We start from the raw sequence: 15,925 nt of genomic DNA on the forward strand, positions 1-15,925 counted from the left end.
CCCCTTCCTCGTCCAGTCTGCCTTCCCCGGCGTGTGTCTCACGTCCAGGCCTTAAGCCGCCTCGTCCTCAACGAGGACCAGCTGGAAGCCATTTTGATTAAGCTCCACCACAGAAGGACAATACAGCCCCGCCCAGAGCAGGCGCGCCCCCGCGGCGGGCCGGGTGCGCGTGTCCGCGCCTCTTCCCGCCGGCCTGGCAGGCGCCGGGCCCAGGCCGGGGCAGCGCGGGGCGGGGGGGCGGGGGTGGTTATGTAAGCGTTGCGCGCTCCCGCGAGGCGGCAGCCAATAGGAAGCCCCGGTGGCTCGTGCTCGCGCACGCAGGGTGGGGGGAGGGAGCGCACAACGTGCGCGCGCCCTCTCCCTCCTCCACCGCTGCCGCCTCCTTCTTCTGCCGCTCCTGGAGCTGCTTGTGTGCTCGTTTGGTGCGGACCTGGTACCTCTTTTGTGAAGCGGCAGCTGAGGAGACTCCGGCGCTCGCCATGGCCGACGAAAAGCCCAAGGTGAGTTCGGCGCCGGCCGCCTCGCCTCGCCTCGCGGCGGAGTCACGGCACGGGCCGGAGACCGGCCCGCGCCACCGCGGACTCCCCGCGCCTTCCCGGGCCCCTCACGGGCCGGCCGCGGCTCAGGCCCGGGCGTTCCGCGCCATTTTCCTCCCTCCCCTCTTCCTCCCTCCCGCGCCGGAGGAGGCTCCGCGGCCCTCCCCCGCCCCCGGCCGCCTCGGAGTGCGCGCCGGGCGCGAGTTGGGCGGGCGGATCGCGGACTCCCGCAGGCCAACGGCTGCGAGCGGGGCTTCTCGGGCCCGGCCGGGCGGGCGCGCATGAGGAGGGGCGTTGGGGCGCGCGGTGTCCCCACCCTCCGCGGACCCCGTGCGACCTGCGGCGGCTGTTGCCGCCTCCGCGGTGGCGGGGAGTTCCCTTCGTCCGGGACTTCCCCCCTCAGGGATGGGGACCGCGGGCGTCCGGGGACCCCTGCCCCAGGCGGCCGTGGCCCGGTGAGGGTTCGGGGCGAATCAATGGGCTGCCGAAGGCTAGGGAGCCGGATGCCCCTCGGGCGGTCGTGAGGGGCCGGGGATTCCCGGGGAGTATTTCCCACTTTAATGGCCTCAGGTCCCGGGGGGGATGGGCAGGGGCTTTTCCTTGGGTGTCAAATAACCTCTACCCTGCGGAGACCATGTGGTTTCGAGAAGTTGGGGGCAGACGTACAGCAGAGAGACTTCGTAGGGCTTAACTTTTCAACGAGGTTTTGAGGCGCCAGGAGGCTTTTCCCGTGAGGACTGGGGCACACGGCACTTTTCTTGGTTGGTTTTGTGACACCCTCCCCGTCCTTTCCGGGGTGCTTTAGGGACTACAGCGTTCTTTCTACATTTGACTTTGGTGAACTTCAGATTGGGTTGAAATCTGCAAGAAGACCTGGAATAAACTGTATTTGACTCATGTCAGCAAAGGGGAGGGGAGAATAGGAGCTCTTAACTAAAAATAAACAAAATGAAGCCGCTGATGTAGGCGAACGTTAAGAGTGGGTCTGAGTTACTACCGCTGCTGCAGAGACAATCGGATTTTCCTCAATTAGGTTTTGTTAGTGTAGCTTGAGATTTAAGTTAGAAAACCGAGTTTGGTAACTTTAACAAGAGAATTGTAATGAGTTTTGTATTGCAAGCTCTAGATTTTGTTCCCCTGCATTCTGTACTTAAAGCAAGCACTTTGATAAGAGAAAGGATGCTTGTTTTTAAATTTTTTAGGGAAAAGATGGATTTTGAAAGTGGCATAAAATATGCCATTTCAGACAATTCAGGAGAGCACTGTATAATTTGAGTGGGACCCGTCTTTAAAAATCTGTTGTTGCCACTGATAGTATTGCATGAGGCTTCTTTTCTGTGTCTGTGGCAGCTATTTAATATCGTCTCTTTAGAATTTCTCATTTTTTCATATTGATTTAAGCAGCTGAAAACAGCTATATGCTCTTTTATCACACAGAATGAGAAACCTGTTGATTTCTAAAGCAACTTGGGCTGTGGCTGCTTTAAAAGGTGTTTTTCACATTTTCCAAATTATACTTTTATTTTTCTTTCAACAGGAAGGAGTCAAGACTGAGAACAACGATCATATTAATTTGAAGGTGGCGGGGCAGGATGGTTCTGTGGTGCAGTTTAAGATTAAGAGGCATACACCACTTAGTAAACTAATGAAAGCCTATTGTGAACGACAGGTGAGGAACTGACATGTGAACTTTCACTGAATAAAACTTATTTAAATAAAAAACAAACCTTATTTTCATGAGAATAGAAACTAGACTAGCATAATAAATAGATTGACTTTGGTGGAATGAATCTGCACTTACTTGACATCAGTTTTATCATACACTTAGTATGTTGATTCTTCATGAAAACCCTTAGGGTGGGTTGGTTAATGTATGATTCTAGTCTTATGCCACAAATGCATCAAATTATACTCACAACACATGGTTGTTTCTAAGATTTGGTCCACAACCTGGGTATGTGCCCTGACCGTGGACCAAACCAGCGACCTCTGGGTGCATAGGTGTGACATAAGAAAATAAGAGTGAACATGGTAAAATTACTTGTCAGGCTCATTTTTTATCTGTTTAAAGTTCCTATTTTTAGAAGAAGGGAGAGGGAGAGAGAAATAGAGATGTCAATGAAAGAACATTGATTGGCCGCCTCCTGCATGCCCCCCACTGGGGATCGGGCCCAGACCCTGGGCATGTGCCCTGACCTGGAATCAAACCAGCGACCTCTTGGTGCATGGGTTGGGGCTCAACCACTGAGACACACCGGCTGGACTAAAATTTCGTTTTTTTTTAAAAAAAGGTTTTTATTGATTTTTATTTTTAGAGAGATAGATAGAAACATCAATGAGAGAAAAACATCAGTCAGCTGCCTCCTGCATGCCCCCTACTGGTCATCGAGCCCGAAACCCCGGCATGTGCCCTGACCAGAATCAAACCGGGACCTCTCAGTCCATGGGACGATGCTCAATCCATTGAACCACACCAGCCAGGCCATTTAAAATTTATGTTAAAACTATTTTGAGTGTTTTAACCACTTTTGAAATACAATTGTGAGTTTGTGGACGTTGCAGTTTTCTTGAAGCATGTATAATTTCGGTATTTTCTTTTTACACTAATAGTGGAGGTCAAGAAATTTAACCTGAGCCAAGCATAATAAAAGTTCAGGTACCTAGATCAGTTAAATACAACAATAACCTGGCAGAAGTACTTTTCTTTTCTTTTTTTTTCTTCATTGATTTTAGAGAGAGAGAGAGAAACATCAATGAGAGAGAACATTGACTGGCTGTCCCCTGCTTATCCCCCACTTGGGATTTGGCCCACAACCTGGATACGTGCCCTGACCGGGAACTGAACCAGCGATCTCTGAGTGCACGGGGTTGACTCAGCCACTGAGCCACACCAGCCAGGCATCTCTTCATCCTCACTCTAGGATATTTTTCCATTGATTTTTTTTTTTTTTTTTGGTGGTGTGTGCCCCTAGCGGGAACCAAACCCAGGACTCTGGTCTGCAGGCTGACACTCAACCGCTGAACCAAACTGGCCAGGGCCCATTGATTTTTATATAGAGTGGGAAGGAGGGAAGGAGAGAGAGAGAGAGAAACATTAATGTGAGACACACACATCAACTGGCTGCCTCCTACACGACCCCACCAAACTGAGGTATGTGCCCTTGATTGGAATGGAACCTAAGACTCTTTGGTTCTTGGGCTGACACTCTAACTGCTGAGCCAAACTGGCCAGGGTGTGTCCGGGGCTCTTTTTTAAATTTGTATTTATTGATTTTTAGAGAGACAGGAAGGGGGAGGGAGAGAGAAGCATAGATTTGTTCCACTTATTGATGCATTAATTGGTTGATTCTTTTGTGTGCCCTGACTGAGGATCAAACCCACAACTTTGGCGTATCAGGGTGACGTTCTAACCAACTGAGCTACCTGGCCAGGGCTGAAGTATTTTTATTGTTCAACCCTGAATATATAATATATAAACATTGAGAAAAATAGTTTCTTTTAGACTAAAAAAACTTCTTACATTGCAAATTGTCCTAAAAATAGGCTCAAAAAAGAATAAGGCTTAAACCTATAGAGATTGGGAAATTGAGTTTGAGTTGAAAATTAACGTTTCCTCCATGAGATATAAGGGCATTTGAAAGAAACTGAAGGTAAAAATTCTTTTTTTGAGTTTGAAACCTTATGACTAATGTACTTATAATAAGAGAATACTGTGCTTGTAATTCTTTATCTTTATGTGTGAACTTACAGATCCTTACAAAGATAGTATCTTCAGTACACTCTTTTTTTAAAAAAAATTTTCTTTTTATTGATTTGAGAGAGAGAGAAACATCGATTTGTTGTTCCACTTATTTATGCATTCCTTGGTTGGTTCTTGTGTGTGCCCTGACTGGGGATCGAACCTGCCTCCTTGGCATATGAGGACTATACTCTGACCAACTGAGTTACCCGGCCAGGGCTTCACTATGCTCTTTTATCCTCACCCGAGGACATTTTTCCATTCTTTTTTCAGAGTGGGAGAGGGAGAGAGAGAAACATTGACATGAAAGGGACACTTCGAGTGGCCACCACCCGTATGACCTAACCAGGGCCGGGGACAAACTGCAACCGAGGTACATGCCCTTAGTGGGAACCGAACCTGGGTCTCTGGACCACAGGCCGACACTGAACCAAACTGGCCAGGGCTCACTATACTCCTATTTGAAGAGTTTTGGTGAAATCCTTCTAACGGTTAGTGAACATGTACTTGTTAATTGTGCCAAAGATTTTTTTTTTTTTGTAATGGCATCCTTCGTATTTGAACATGAGTTTCCCTTCAGGTTATGGGGGAATCTTTTTCTTTATTAATTTTAGAACATTGACCGGCCGCCTCCTGCATGCCCCCTACTGGGGACTAGGCCCACAACCTGGGCATGTGCCCTGACCAGGAATCAAACTGGCGACCTCTTGGTATATGGGTCGACGCTTAACCACTGAGCCACACCAGCCGGATGTGACCATTTAAATTTTTTTGTCTTGCCCTGGCTGGTTTGGCTCAGCGCTTGGAGCGTTGGCCTTCAGACCGGAGAGTCCCGGTTTCAGTTCCCACTAAGGGCATGTACCAAAAAAAATTTTTTTTGTCTATTAATTTTTAGAGAGAGGAAAGGAGAGGGAGAAAGAGATAGAAACATTGATTAGAAAGAACATTGATTGGCAGCCTCCTGCATGGCCCCCCACTGGGGATCAGGCCCACGACCTGGGCATGTGTCCTGACCGGGAACTGAACTGACGACCTCTTGGTACATGGGTCCACACTCAACTGAGCCACACCCACTGGGCCGTATGTGACCATTTAAAAGCTAAAATTGAGCCGGCCAGTGTGGCTCAGTGGTTGAGCATTGACCCATGCACCAAGAGGTGGCCGGTTCAATTCCCGATCAGGGCATGCCCAGGTTGTGGGCCCGATCCCCACTGGAGGGCATGCAGGAGACAGCCAACAATGTTCTCAATGTTTCTCTCTCTCCCTATTCCTCTCTCACTTCAATAAAGGAAGATAAAACGGTCACATTTTTCTAACACTTAAACAAATTAAGACTTCCCATATTTTTTGTAGGGACCCTGGAAGGAGCTTTTTATTTATCTGATAATTGCCAGGTGCCTACCATGTGCTGGGACATTATACTGTGTGCCAGGAAAAAACAACACAAAGCATATCTATATTCCAGATTATCTTTATGGGAGATTATCCTGTAGGATCAAGTTAGTGGGTCAGTCAATTTTTTTTGTTAGTATTGTTATTGATTCCAAAAAGAGGAAGGGTGAGGGAGAGAAATAGAAACATTGATGAGAGAGAAACATTGATAAGGCTGCCTCCAGCACGCCTTCTACTGGGGATTGAGCCCATAATTAGGGCATGTGCCCGGAGCAGTAGTTTTCCTTGATTGTTTTTCAATTATTGGGCTTATATTTGACTACACTTCTTAGGATCACTCTTAATTTGCACTAGAGGAAAAATAAGCACTGGTAATCCATAAAGAAATAATTCCACTGAGTATCGGGGAATGCAAATATAGTTTGAAGATAAGGTTCAGAAAGGGTTTGTATAGATGTATCCATTTTCTTAAATTGGGAATAACTTTGGAGTTTTGAGTGAAACAATATCCCTGTTTCTGTTTCAAATGAACTTGCATTCTAAGGAAGAGGGAATTGAAGTATCACCTAATTGTGCTGAATCCTTGCTTTTAAATTGTAGGTACAGGCTATCAAAAGACTAAAATACTTACCCAATCTAATTTGCATAGTTTAAGTTTTTTGGCAATTGAGATTTTTTTTTTTTTTTTTTTTTTTGCTATGTGACCCTAGCGGGAACCGAACCCGGGACTCTCTGGTCTGCAGGCTGATGCTCCAACCGCTGAGCCAAACCGGCCAGGGCGGCAGTTGAGAATTCTTGATCAAGGATTTCCTATCAAGATTAATTGAAAGCTCATATTTACTTTGTAATGAACTCACTTGGTATTCTATGTCTGGAGTTTCAGTGGATGTCTAACAGGCATCTCAAACTAAACATACAAGAGAGAACTCTTGATTTTACTCCTAGAAGTCTCTTTCTCTGGTGTCCCCACTCTGTAAATAGCACTGTTGGACATCCAGTGGTGAGGTCAAAACCTTGGAGTCATCCTTGGTTATGCTTCCTAACTCATATAAGCCGTGAATGAATTCTGTTCTCTTAAACCTGTGCTGTCCAGCATAGTAGCCACAAACCACATGTGACTATTTACTACTTGAAATGTGGCCAATCCAAATTGAGATGTACTGTAAAATGTAACATCCAGTAGATTTTGAAAACTCAATATGAAAAGAAAAAAATCTCAATTTTTGAAATGTTGATTACATGGTGAAATTATATTTTGAATAGGCTGAATTAAAATATTAAAGTTTTACTTTTTATGTGGCAATTAGAACATTTAAAATGCATATGTGGCTCACATTATATTTCTATTGGATATTGCTGAGCCCTCAACCCTTTTTTTCCATTCCTGCTAAGTTAGTACCTTGGAGACTTCTCTGGTTAATTCAGAGAGCTCCTTCTCCCGCAATCTTCTCATTCGGTCCCCCCACCCCCTTTTCATTGAGCACTGTCTGTATTTGTCTCTTGACTAAAATGTAAACTCCATGAGCATAGGGCCTTTTTGTTCACTGTTTCTCTAGAGTCTAGAGCCTAGACCAGTACCTGGCATATTGAGCATGTTCAATAAAGCTTGTGCAATGATAGAGAACATTCAAACTAATATCTCCAGAGATTGTTCATAAATAAATTTTTCATTCACATGCAGAATTAGGGTTTGCCTACTTTAAGTCAGCCACATAGCCTTTAGGTAACATATCGAAAGCATACTTTTCCATTCTAGTGTGGCTTTACCTAACATCATTTCCTGGAATGTCAGTTGGTTTCAGCATAGGTTTATTGGTTTATTTGAATTCATTTTTGTGAAATGAGAAAGTGGACCCAAAGAGATCAATGAGCTCGCACAACTCTAAAGCTCAGGGGTGGGATTTATTTAGAAGAGCTGAAATACTGGTTTAATGTAAATTCCTGGTTTGAATTTACATGGTTTATGGAGTCTTTACAAGTTTTCTGAATTGTGGACTTTCACTCTGTAGCAAAATCTTTTATTAGTGAGGAAAAGTGTATAAACAGGTGCTAATAAAGGAATACAGCCCTGGCTGGGTGGCTCAGTTTGTTAAAGCATCGTCCCATACACCAAAAGGTTGCAGATTTGATCCCCAGTTGGGGTGCATACAGATGTTTCTCACATTAATGTTTCTCAAATCAATAAAAAAAAAACATGCTTGGGCCCTGGATGGTTTGATTCAGCAATGTCTTGGATCAATGAGTTGTAGGTTATATCCTCAGTCCTGGGCGGGGTCATGCAGGAGGCAAGCAGCTGATGTGTCTCTCCCTCCATCCCTTCTACTCTATCTAAAAGTTGGTAGAATAATATTCTTGGTTGAGAGTTAAACAAAACAAAACAAAAACATGCTAGAGTGAAAGATTAAAAATATAAAGGAATACAGTCTGCTTATGTTCTGGCCCTGCCCCCCACACACACCTATTTTCAATGGCTGCACCATTGACTTTATGGCCTTACCCACTGATTGTAGTAAAGGAAGAAACCAGCATATACAAGGTGCGTAGTATTTTGTTCAAACAAGAAGTCTTCAATAGAGTGTAAATATATACTTGGTAATTGATGCTTGGCATCGAATTCTAGGTCTGTGTAATCGCTAATTAAAATGGAAAGTGATGAGGAATTAAGGTTGTGGATGTCACCTACCTGGTGGAGGATTGCTTGCATTCCTCAAAACAGGCAAGGGCTGTCTGAAAGTGGTATGTGTCAAAGGTTAGCGTTTTAAAGGAAAGTAATAGGATCTTCATGTTACAGGTAGTTTTAAAGACATTTTCAGCAAATCTTTTTTAAGGGAATCAGGTGAACTCAGTTTAATTTTTCTCTTAAATATCAATGGAGCCCTGGCTAATGGGGCTCAGTAAACTGGAGTGTTGTCCCTTATACTGAAAGGTCACAGGTTCCATCCCATGTTGGGGTGGGTCAGAGTGTGCCGGAGGCCGTAGATCCATGTGTCTCTCTCCCTCCTCACCCTCAAAAAAATCTGTCTATATATATCCATTTGTCCTCTGGTGAGGATTTAAAAAAATATTTATTGAAGTATGGAGTTTGTGTAACAATTATAATACATGAGTGTGATAAAGGAGTAACTGTAAGATGCTTTCTAGAAAGCTATCTTTCAAGTTAATATACTTACAGCATACTTTGAAAGATACTTTATTTTTCTATCTTGTCTTCATTTGGCTGCAGTTACCAACAGCTTCACTGCTTTGTTCCTTTCCCCTTTTTCTTACCCCTGTGTCGGGAAGGTAATGCTTGATCTCTTTAACATGCATTGAGGACTATTGGATGTGTGGATTTGTTACTTCAAATTTCCTTTCAGTATCTTACTCATTTTAATGCCTTGTTTGACTCAAGGTATGATCTATTCAAGCTTGAAATACATGGTCTCAAGAGCAATACAGGTTTTTTAAAGAGGACCTTTTAGAAACATTTTTTCCAAAGAAAATCAAACATAGTTTAAAGAAAATGAGTCATCCCAAATCTTTTTACCCACATAGGAATGTTAGTAGCATATTGATGATCATTTATTTAGATCTCTTAATACATCCGTAGCTAAATATGCATACAGTTTTATTATTGTTTCTTTGCATTCTTACTGCTTTTAAACTCTTGTTCAGGGTTTGTCGATGAGGCAGATCAGATTCCGATTTGACGGGCAGCCAATCAATGAAACAGACACACCTGCACAGGTAAGAATCTCTTTGTGTGAACTAGAGAAAAAATGTGTTTGGGTTTTTTTTGTAATTTTCTCAACCGCTTTGTTTATTTGTGAACTTTTAGTTGTTGATCTATAGTTCTTTACCACAATTCAAAGCTTGTAAAAAATGATCAAATGGGAACAGAAAGAAAAACATAGAAATAGATTGAGTAAATGCCAGTGGTTTTAAAATATCTGGTTATCATTCAGTAAAACTAATAGGTCATTTAGTTACTTTAATCCATTCTTTTCCTATTGTCCATTTCTTCAGAATGTTTTCCTTGTTTTGGTTGCTGTAGCTCTTGATCATACCTAGGTTCTGTGAACCAGTAGTTGGCTTTTGATCCTGACCATTTTAACTCACATGCTGAATTCTTTTATCCATCCTTGTGAACTAAAGAGAATTAATGGCTGTCACTACAAGTCTCCTGGTAGCTTAGTTTGAGAGGGAGGGCTCTTGACAATAGGTGGCTTTCCAGACCCTCACTGCAAAAGGTGAAGCTGTATGATCCCTTTATCTCTTTAACTGTCACGTCATTTGTTGTGTCATTTTTTAAGAGATCTCCAGGGCTGTCTTCTATTGCAGAAGCTCTTTTTACCTTTTCAAGATCCAATTAAGACTTGCAGTTTAGAAATTTAAATTAGAGCCTATGTATTTTTGAAATTTCCTATCATCCCATTAAAACCAGAAAGTGATAAATATGGTACGAGTGAAACAGCACATCAAGATTGTGGTTTTGTTGATAATCTTCAAAATTTTGAAATACTTTATGAGTTATACTTGAGTGAAGAATATTCTGAAGAAATTTCATTGGTGAGTCTCTAAGAGGCAATTACAGTCCATTACCACAAGGAGGAGTTGAATTCTCTTGATGAAAGAGAAAAGGTTCTTTTCTCCTTTGGAGGCATTTATTCTTTTTTTTTTTTTTTTTTTATCCTCACCTGCGGACATTTTTCCATTTTTTTGTTCAGATAGAGTGGGAGGGAGAGATGGAGAAACATCGATGTGAAAGGGACACATCGAGTGGCTGCCACCTGCAGGACCCAACCAGGGCCGGGAACAAACTGCAACCGATAGGTACATGCTCTTAGCGGGAACCGAACCCGGGTTTCTCAGGACTTCAGGCCGACGCTCTAATCGCTGAGCCAAACTGGCCAGGGCTCCTTTGAAGGCATTTAAAGTTTCACTATAAAATTTAACATTCCAGTAGTTTTATTTCAGTAAGATAGGCTGAAATCCTGTTTTTTTGTTTGTTTGTTTGTTTTGGTGCTGTTTGCCCCTCTTGGAAACCGAACCCAGGACTCTGGTTCTCAGGCTGACGCTCAACCACTGAGCCAAACTGGCCAGGGCTGAAGTCCTGTTTTGATGGTTTTAAAAGAATCCATTATGCTAAACTCTGATGATTAAAATGTATTTTCTGTCTTATGAAGCCCTCACCTTCCACCAGAAAATAGTTCTGAGGCTTGTCTGCCATGCTAGGTGCAAATATTAAACTGTGAGGAGGAATTTTTTCAGAACTGCATTATTGAATTTATAATTGAATTCATTTTAGAATGAAATTGATTTGTTTTAGAATTGTTTTCCCAATAGTAAATAGAAGAATTGTAATTTGAAAATCTTATCAGCCAATTTTAATGCCTTAGCTCTACTTAGAGTATATTTGAACTTCATTAGAAACAATTTCCTTGTCTTTAGATGCTCAAGGTTGTTTTATCTTAAAAATTACCCATTTTTATTTATCTTTTTCTTTATTGGTTTTATTTATTTATTTATTTTTATCCTCACCTGAGGACATTTTTTGATATTTTGCTCAGATAGAGTGGGAGGGAGGGAGGGAGGGAGGGAGGGAGAGAGAGAGAGAGAGAGAGAGAGAGAGAGAGAGAGAGAGAGAAACATCGATGCGAAAGGGACACATCAAGTGGCTGCCACCCACACGACCCAAACAGGGCCGGGACAAACTGCAACCGAGGTATGCTTCCTTAGTGGGAACCGAACCCGGGTCTCTCCAGACCGCAGGCCGACGCTCCAACCACTGAGCCAAACCAGCCAGGGCTCTTTATTGGTTTTAGAGAGAGAGGAAGTGAGAGGGAGAGAGAAAGACATTGATGAGAGAGAACATCAATTGGCCACCTCCTATATGCTCCCCACTGGGGATCTGGCCCACACCTGGGCATGTGTCCTGACCAGGAATCAAATCAGTGACCTTTTGGTGCATGGGTTGATGCTCAACCACTGAGTGACACCAGCTGGACCCAAACTACCAATTTTAGAAAGAAATTCTCATTGGTAATTGTCAGCATAATAAGGTCTTACAAAGCAAACAAGTTTCTTCTTGCCCATTCCCTTACTGCATAGAGGTAGCCACTGTTTTGTGCATAGGTAAGGGTATATTTATGTTATAGATACACACACACACTCTTATTTACCTTTTTTACATTTTTATTGATTTTTTTTTTTTTTAAGTGAGAGGAACATCAATCGGCTGCCTCCTGTATGCCCCCTACTGGGGATTGAGCCTGCAACCTAGGCATATGCCCTGACTGGGAATCGAAGTAGGATCTCTCAGTTCATGGGATGATGCTCTATCCACTGAGCCACACTGGCCAGGCTTTTTTTAATTTTTAAAAAATGTTTTTGTTTTGTTTTTATTTTTTCTTATTGATTTAGGAGAGAGGTAGAAACATCGATGAGAGAGAACATTGATTGGCCGCCTCCTGCTTGCTCCCCACTGGGGATCGGGCCCACAACCTGGGCATGTGCCCTGACCAGGAATCAAATCAGCGACCTCTTGGTGCATGGGGTCGATGCTCAGCCAGTGAGCCATACCGGCCAGACTTAAATTTTTTTTTTTTTTTACTGATTTTTTTAGACAGAAAGGAAGAGGGAGAAAGATAGAAACATTGATGTGAGAGAGAAGCATCGATCGGCTGCCTCCTACCCCCTATTGGGGATCTAGCTGGCAACCAGGAATCGAACTGCAACCTCTCAATTTATGGGATGATGCTTAATCCACTGAGCCATACTGGCCAGGCTTAAATTTTGATTTTAGCCTAATAGTAGTATCCTAGAGACATTTCTATTTCTACACATGCATAACAGCTATGTGATATTTCATTATGAATGCATCATATTTCTCTGGGTTTGTATTGACATTTAGGTTATTTCCAGTCTTTTGCGCATCTAAACAATATAGCAATGAGATCCTTTTCACCGTAGTGAAAGAGATGGTTTAACTCAGACACATTCAGCTTTTAACTTAAAACCTGTTTTCTATAATCCTTAAAAAAGAACAAGTGAAAAATTACTTAAACCTAAGGCTGATGAGCTAAATAAGTCTCTGGGATATCTAAAATAGTCAACATTGGGATTAGGTGAAACTTGTGCAGTTTTTCAGGATATTGTGGTCTGATAGTTACAAATTTTAAGAGCTGAATAATCAGTGGCTTTTAATTTGTTTTTTTCTCCTTTATGCTAGTTGGAAATGGAGGATGAAGATACAATTGATGTGTTCCAGCAGCAGACAGGAGGTGTCTACTAAAAAGGGAACCTGCTACTTTACTCCAGAACTCTGTTCCTCCAGACCAAGAAGACATTCTCAATTAGAAAACTGCAATTTGGTTTCAACACATCTGACTACTACAGTATAGTTTTCTCTATTCTTTCATTTTCCCCTTCCCCATTCCTTTATTGTACATAAAGTAACTGATGTATGTGCACAAACATTTGCATTTTTTTTTTTTTTTTTTTAACTAAATGGCCAATGGTATGTTTTGATCGACATCAAATGGAGATGGGACGGGGGAAAATACTGGTTCTGTGAAAATACCCCCTTTCTCCATTAGTGGCATGCTCATTCAGCTCTTATCTTTATATTCCAGTAAGTTATTTTGCTCTCACTGTTTAACAAAAAAAAGAACAACATAAAAATCCTTGCATACCTTGTTTGATTGGAGAATTTTAATGTTTTTCATTTATCATTGTAAAACCAAGGACAATTTTATAACTTTTTTGTACGTAGCTGTTACATGTAGGGCAATCTGTCTTTAAGTAGGGGTAAATTACTCTAAAAGAAATGAATCCTAGATAGTTTTCCCTTCAAGTCAAGCGTCTTGTTGTTTAAATAAACTTCTTGTTTAAAATGAGCTGTTTTCTTTATTCTGAGGAGTATTAAATAAGAAAATTGAAATTTAGGAAAAAGCATGACACCAATAGGTTTCCTAGAACTAACATTTCAAGAAAGAAATAGAGCTTTTTGTTTTATTTTCTTTTAATTCTTTTTTTCTAATTTTACTTTATATATTTATTTTTAAAATATGTTTTTATTGATTTTTTTAGAGAGAGAGTTAGAAACATCTGTCGGCTGCTTCCTGCATGCCCCCTAGTGGGGATCGAGCCCACAACCCAAGCATGTGTCCTGACCAGGAATTGAACCAGAACCTCTCAGTCCATGGTACAACGCTCAATCCCCTGAGCCACACCAGCTAGGCTATTTTACTTTTTTAATCTTTATTATCGAAAGCTACTTTTTATTTCTGACAGACTTGTGTAAAACAGAGTGACAAAGTTATATAAATGGCTAACAACAGATGTTTCAGCCTCCTCTTTGTTCAAAAAGCTTAGGTAATTCCAAATACGCAACTTTACCAGCAAAAAAAAAAAAAGGTTATGATGTGTAGAATTACTCTGAAGTATTTTTTTTCTATAATTGCTACCTAAGGCAATTATAGATACAAAAGATTATCTAATTCTAACTCGTTTTTATAGATGAGGAAACAGATCCAAAGGGTTGTCACACAGCTAGATGGTTAGAAAACTAACTAGAGATACAGGTTTTCCTGCTACCTGTTAATTCCAATTAAATTACAATTGAATTCTTCAGTACTGGTTCTCAAGAAACCAAATTCTCATCCATCAATGTGGTTTTTTTGGATCAAGTCCCTATGTGCTATATATATAATGCCTTGTTATTCACTTAATTCACTGTACTTGCAATATATATATATATATATATATTTTTTTTTTTTTTTACATTCCCCATGTCCATGGTGAATGAGCTTTCCCAGAAATAGGAATTCTGTAGATTTTTGGCTCTATTATGTATATGAGTTAATCTTGAATCAGCAACTTTTATTTTGCTACCTACCTATTTTTATAATTTATATTGTGAGACTGTAGGAAGCCTGCCCCCAAGAATTCTTAGAAGGGATCAGGTAAGTACAATTCTTTCGACTTGCTGTTCTAGGTACTATTAAATAGTGGAATTTTGTGGTGTCCTAAAACTAAAGTTAGAATTTAAATTTAAGTCAGAGAACTTTATTATGGAAGGGGTCTTGAACTGGGTTCTTCAGTTGGAGGAATTTATTAACAAATACTATAAGTTTTTGCCCTGTTAGGGGAAGATAAAGTTTAAAATGAATTCCTTCATAGTAGAAAAACTTGGTAGAATTAAAAGAGCCAGAGGGAGGGAGCCTGGCCTGTGTGGCTCAGTGGATTGAGCATTGTCCCATGGAGAGGTCCTGGTTCAGTTCCTGGTCAGGGTACATGCCTGGGTTGTGGGCTTGATCCCCAGTAGTAGGGGGCGTGCAGGTGGCAGCCAATCAATGTTTCTATTTCTCCCTTTCGCTCGCTCTAAAAAAAAGTCAATAAAAACATTTAAAACATAGAAGCCAGAGGGAAATGTAGTATGTTGTAGTTTATTCATATTTGGGTCAGTGTTTACCCCATATTTTTGTTCTTAAATGAACTTTTCTTGATTGTTGCTCTTGCCCATTTAACATAAGTAAAATTGTTTGAGTTGTTAAAAGTAATTTTTGCATATTTTTTGGCTTGGCAGGGGACATTAAAATGATGGGACTTGTGATGCTATTTTGATTAACTGTTCTAACAATTTAGGTAAACTCTGGCTGCCCTCACATTAATTTAATGAGAATGAATAGAAGATGGGAATGAATAAACATTTTGAGGAGAAATGGGAGACTTGGGGGGAAAGTGTAGAATTATGTTGGGGATTTTGACACCAGCAGGTGGACAGTGAAATCCCAGGAAATTAAGGTGGCCTATTGGAAAGATTTCCAAGGTCTTTGTGTGTGGGGTGTATGGTGTATTGGAGGGCCAGCTGTGCTGCTGAGGGTTATTTAGAGTTAGGATGATGCTACTTTTGTTTTATTATTAAAATTTTTTTTTCTTTCTTAGAGGAAGGGAGAGGGGGAAAGAGAGAGATAGACACATCAATGAAACAACATTGATTGGCTGCCTCCTACATGCCCCTCCACTGGTGATCGGGCCCACAATCTGGGCATGTGCCTTGACCAGGAATCAAACTGGTGACCTCTTGGTGCACGGGTCAACCCTAACCATTGAGCCACACCAGCTTATTATTTTTTTAATATGTTTTTATTGCTTGGCTGGTGTGGCCCAGTGGTTGAGCATTGACCCATGCACCAAGAGGTCACTAGTTCAATTCCTGGTCAGGGCACATGCCCAGGTTGTGGGCCAAATCGCCAGTGGGGAGCATGTAGGAGGT

The 15,925-nt window shown here is 41.7% G+C and overlaps 1 protein-coding gene across 1 annotated transcript; it reads left to right on the forward strand.

Annotated features, from left to right (window-relative positions):
* The first annotated feature begins 332 nt into the window (after nt 1-332).
* SUMO2 (small ubiquitin like modifier 2) lies at nt 333-13,544 on the forward strand. The gene is made up of 4 exons (XM_036269494.1): nt 333-500; nt 2,074-2,205; nt 9,322-9,393; nt 12,878-13,544. Exons 1-4 carry the CDS (start codon nt 480-482, stop codon nt 12,938-12,940), a joined length of 288 nt encoding a protein of 95 aa, XP_036125387.1. The 5' UTR covers nt 333-479; the 3' UTR covers nt 12,941-13,544.
* Nucleotides 13,545-15,925: the final 2,381 nt, after the last annotated feature.

This window comes from Molossus molossus, unplaced genomic scaffold (assembly GCF_014108415.1).
Source record: "Molossus molossus isolate mMolMol1 unplaced genomic scaffold, mMolMol1.p scaffold_m16_p_19, whole genome shotgun sequence".
Lineage (NCBI taxonomy): Eukaryota > Metazoa > Chordata > Mammalia > Chiroptera > Molossidae > Molossus > Molossus molossus.

Coding starts and splice junctions, on each gene's coding strand:
- SUMO2 (XM_036269494.1), top strand. CDS start 480: ATGGCCGACGAAAAGCCCAAG. Junction 501..2,073: donor TGGCCGACGAAAAGCCCAAG/GTGAGTTCGGCG, acceptor TTCTTTCAACAG/GAAGGAGTCAAGACTGAGAA. Junction 2,206..9,321: donor AAGCCTATTGTGAACGACAG/GTGAGGAACTGA, acceptor ACTCTTGTTCAG/GGTTTGTCGATGAGGCAGAT.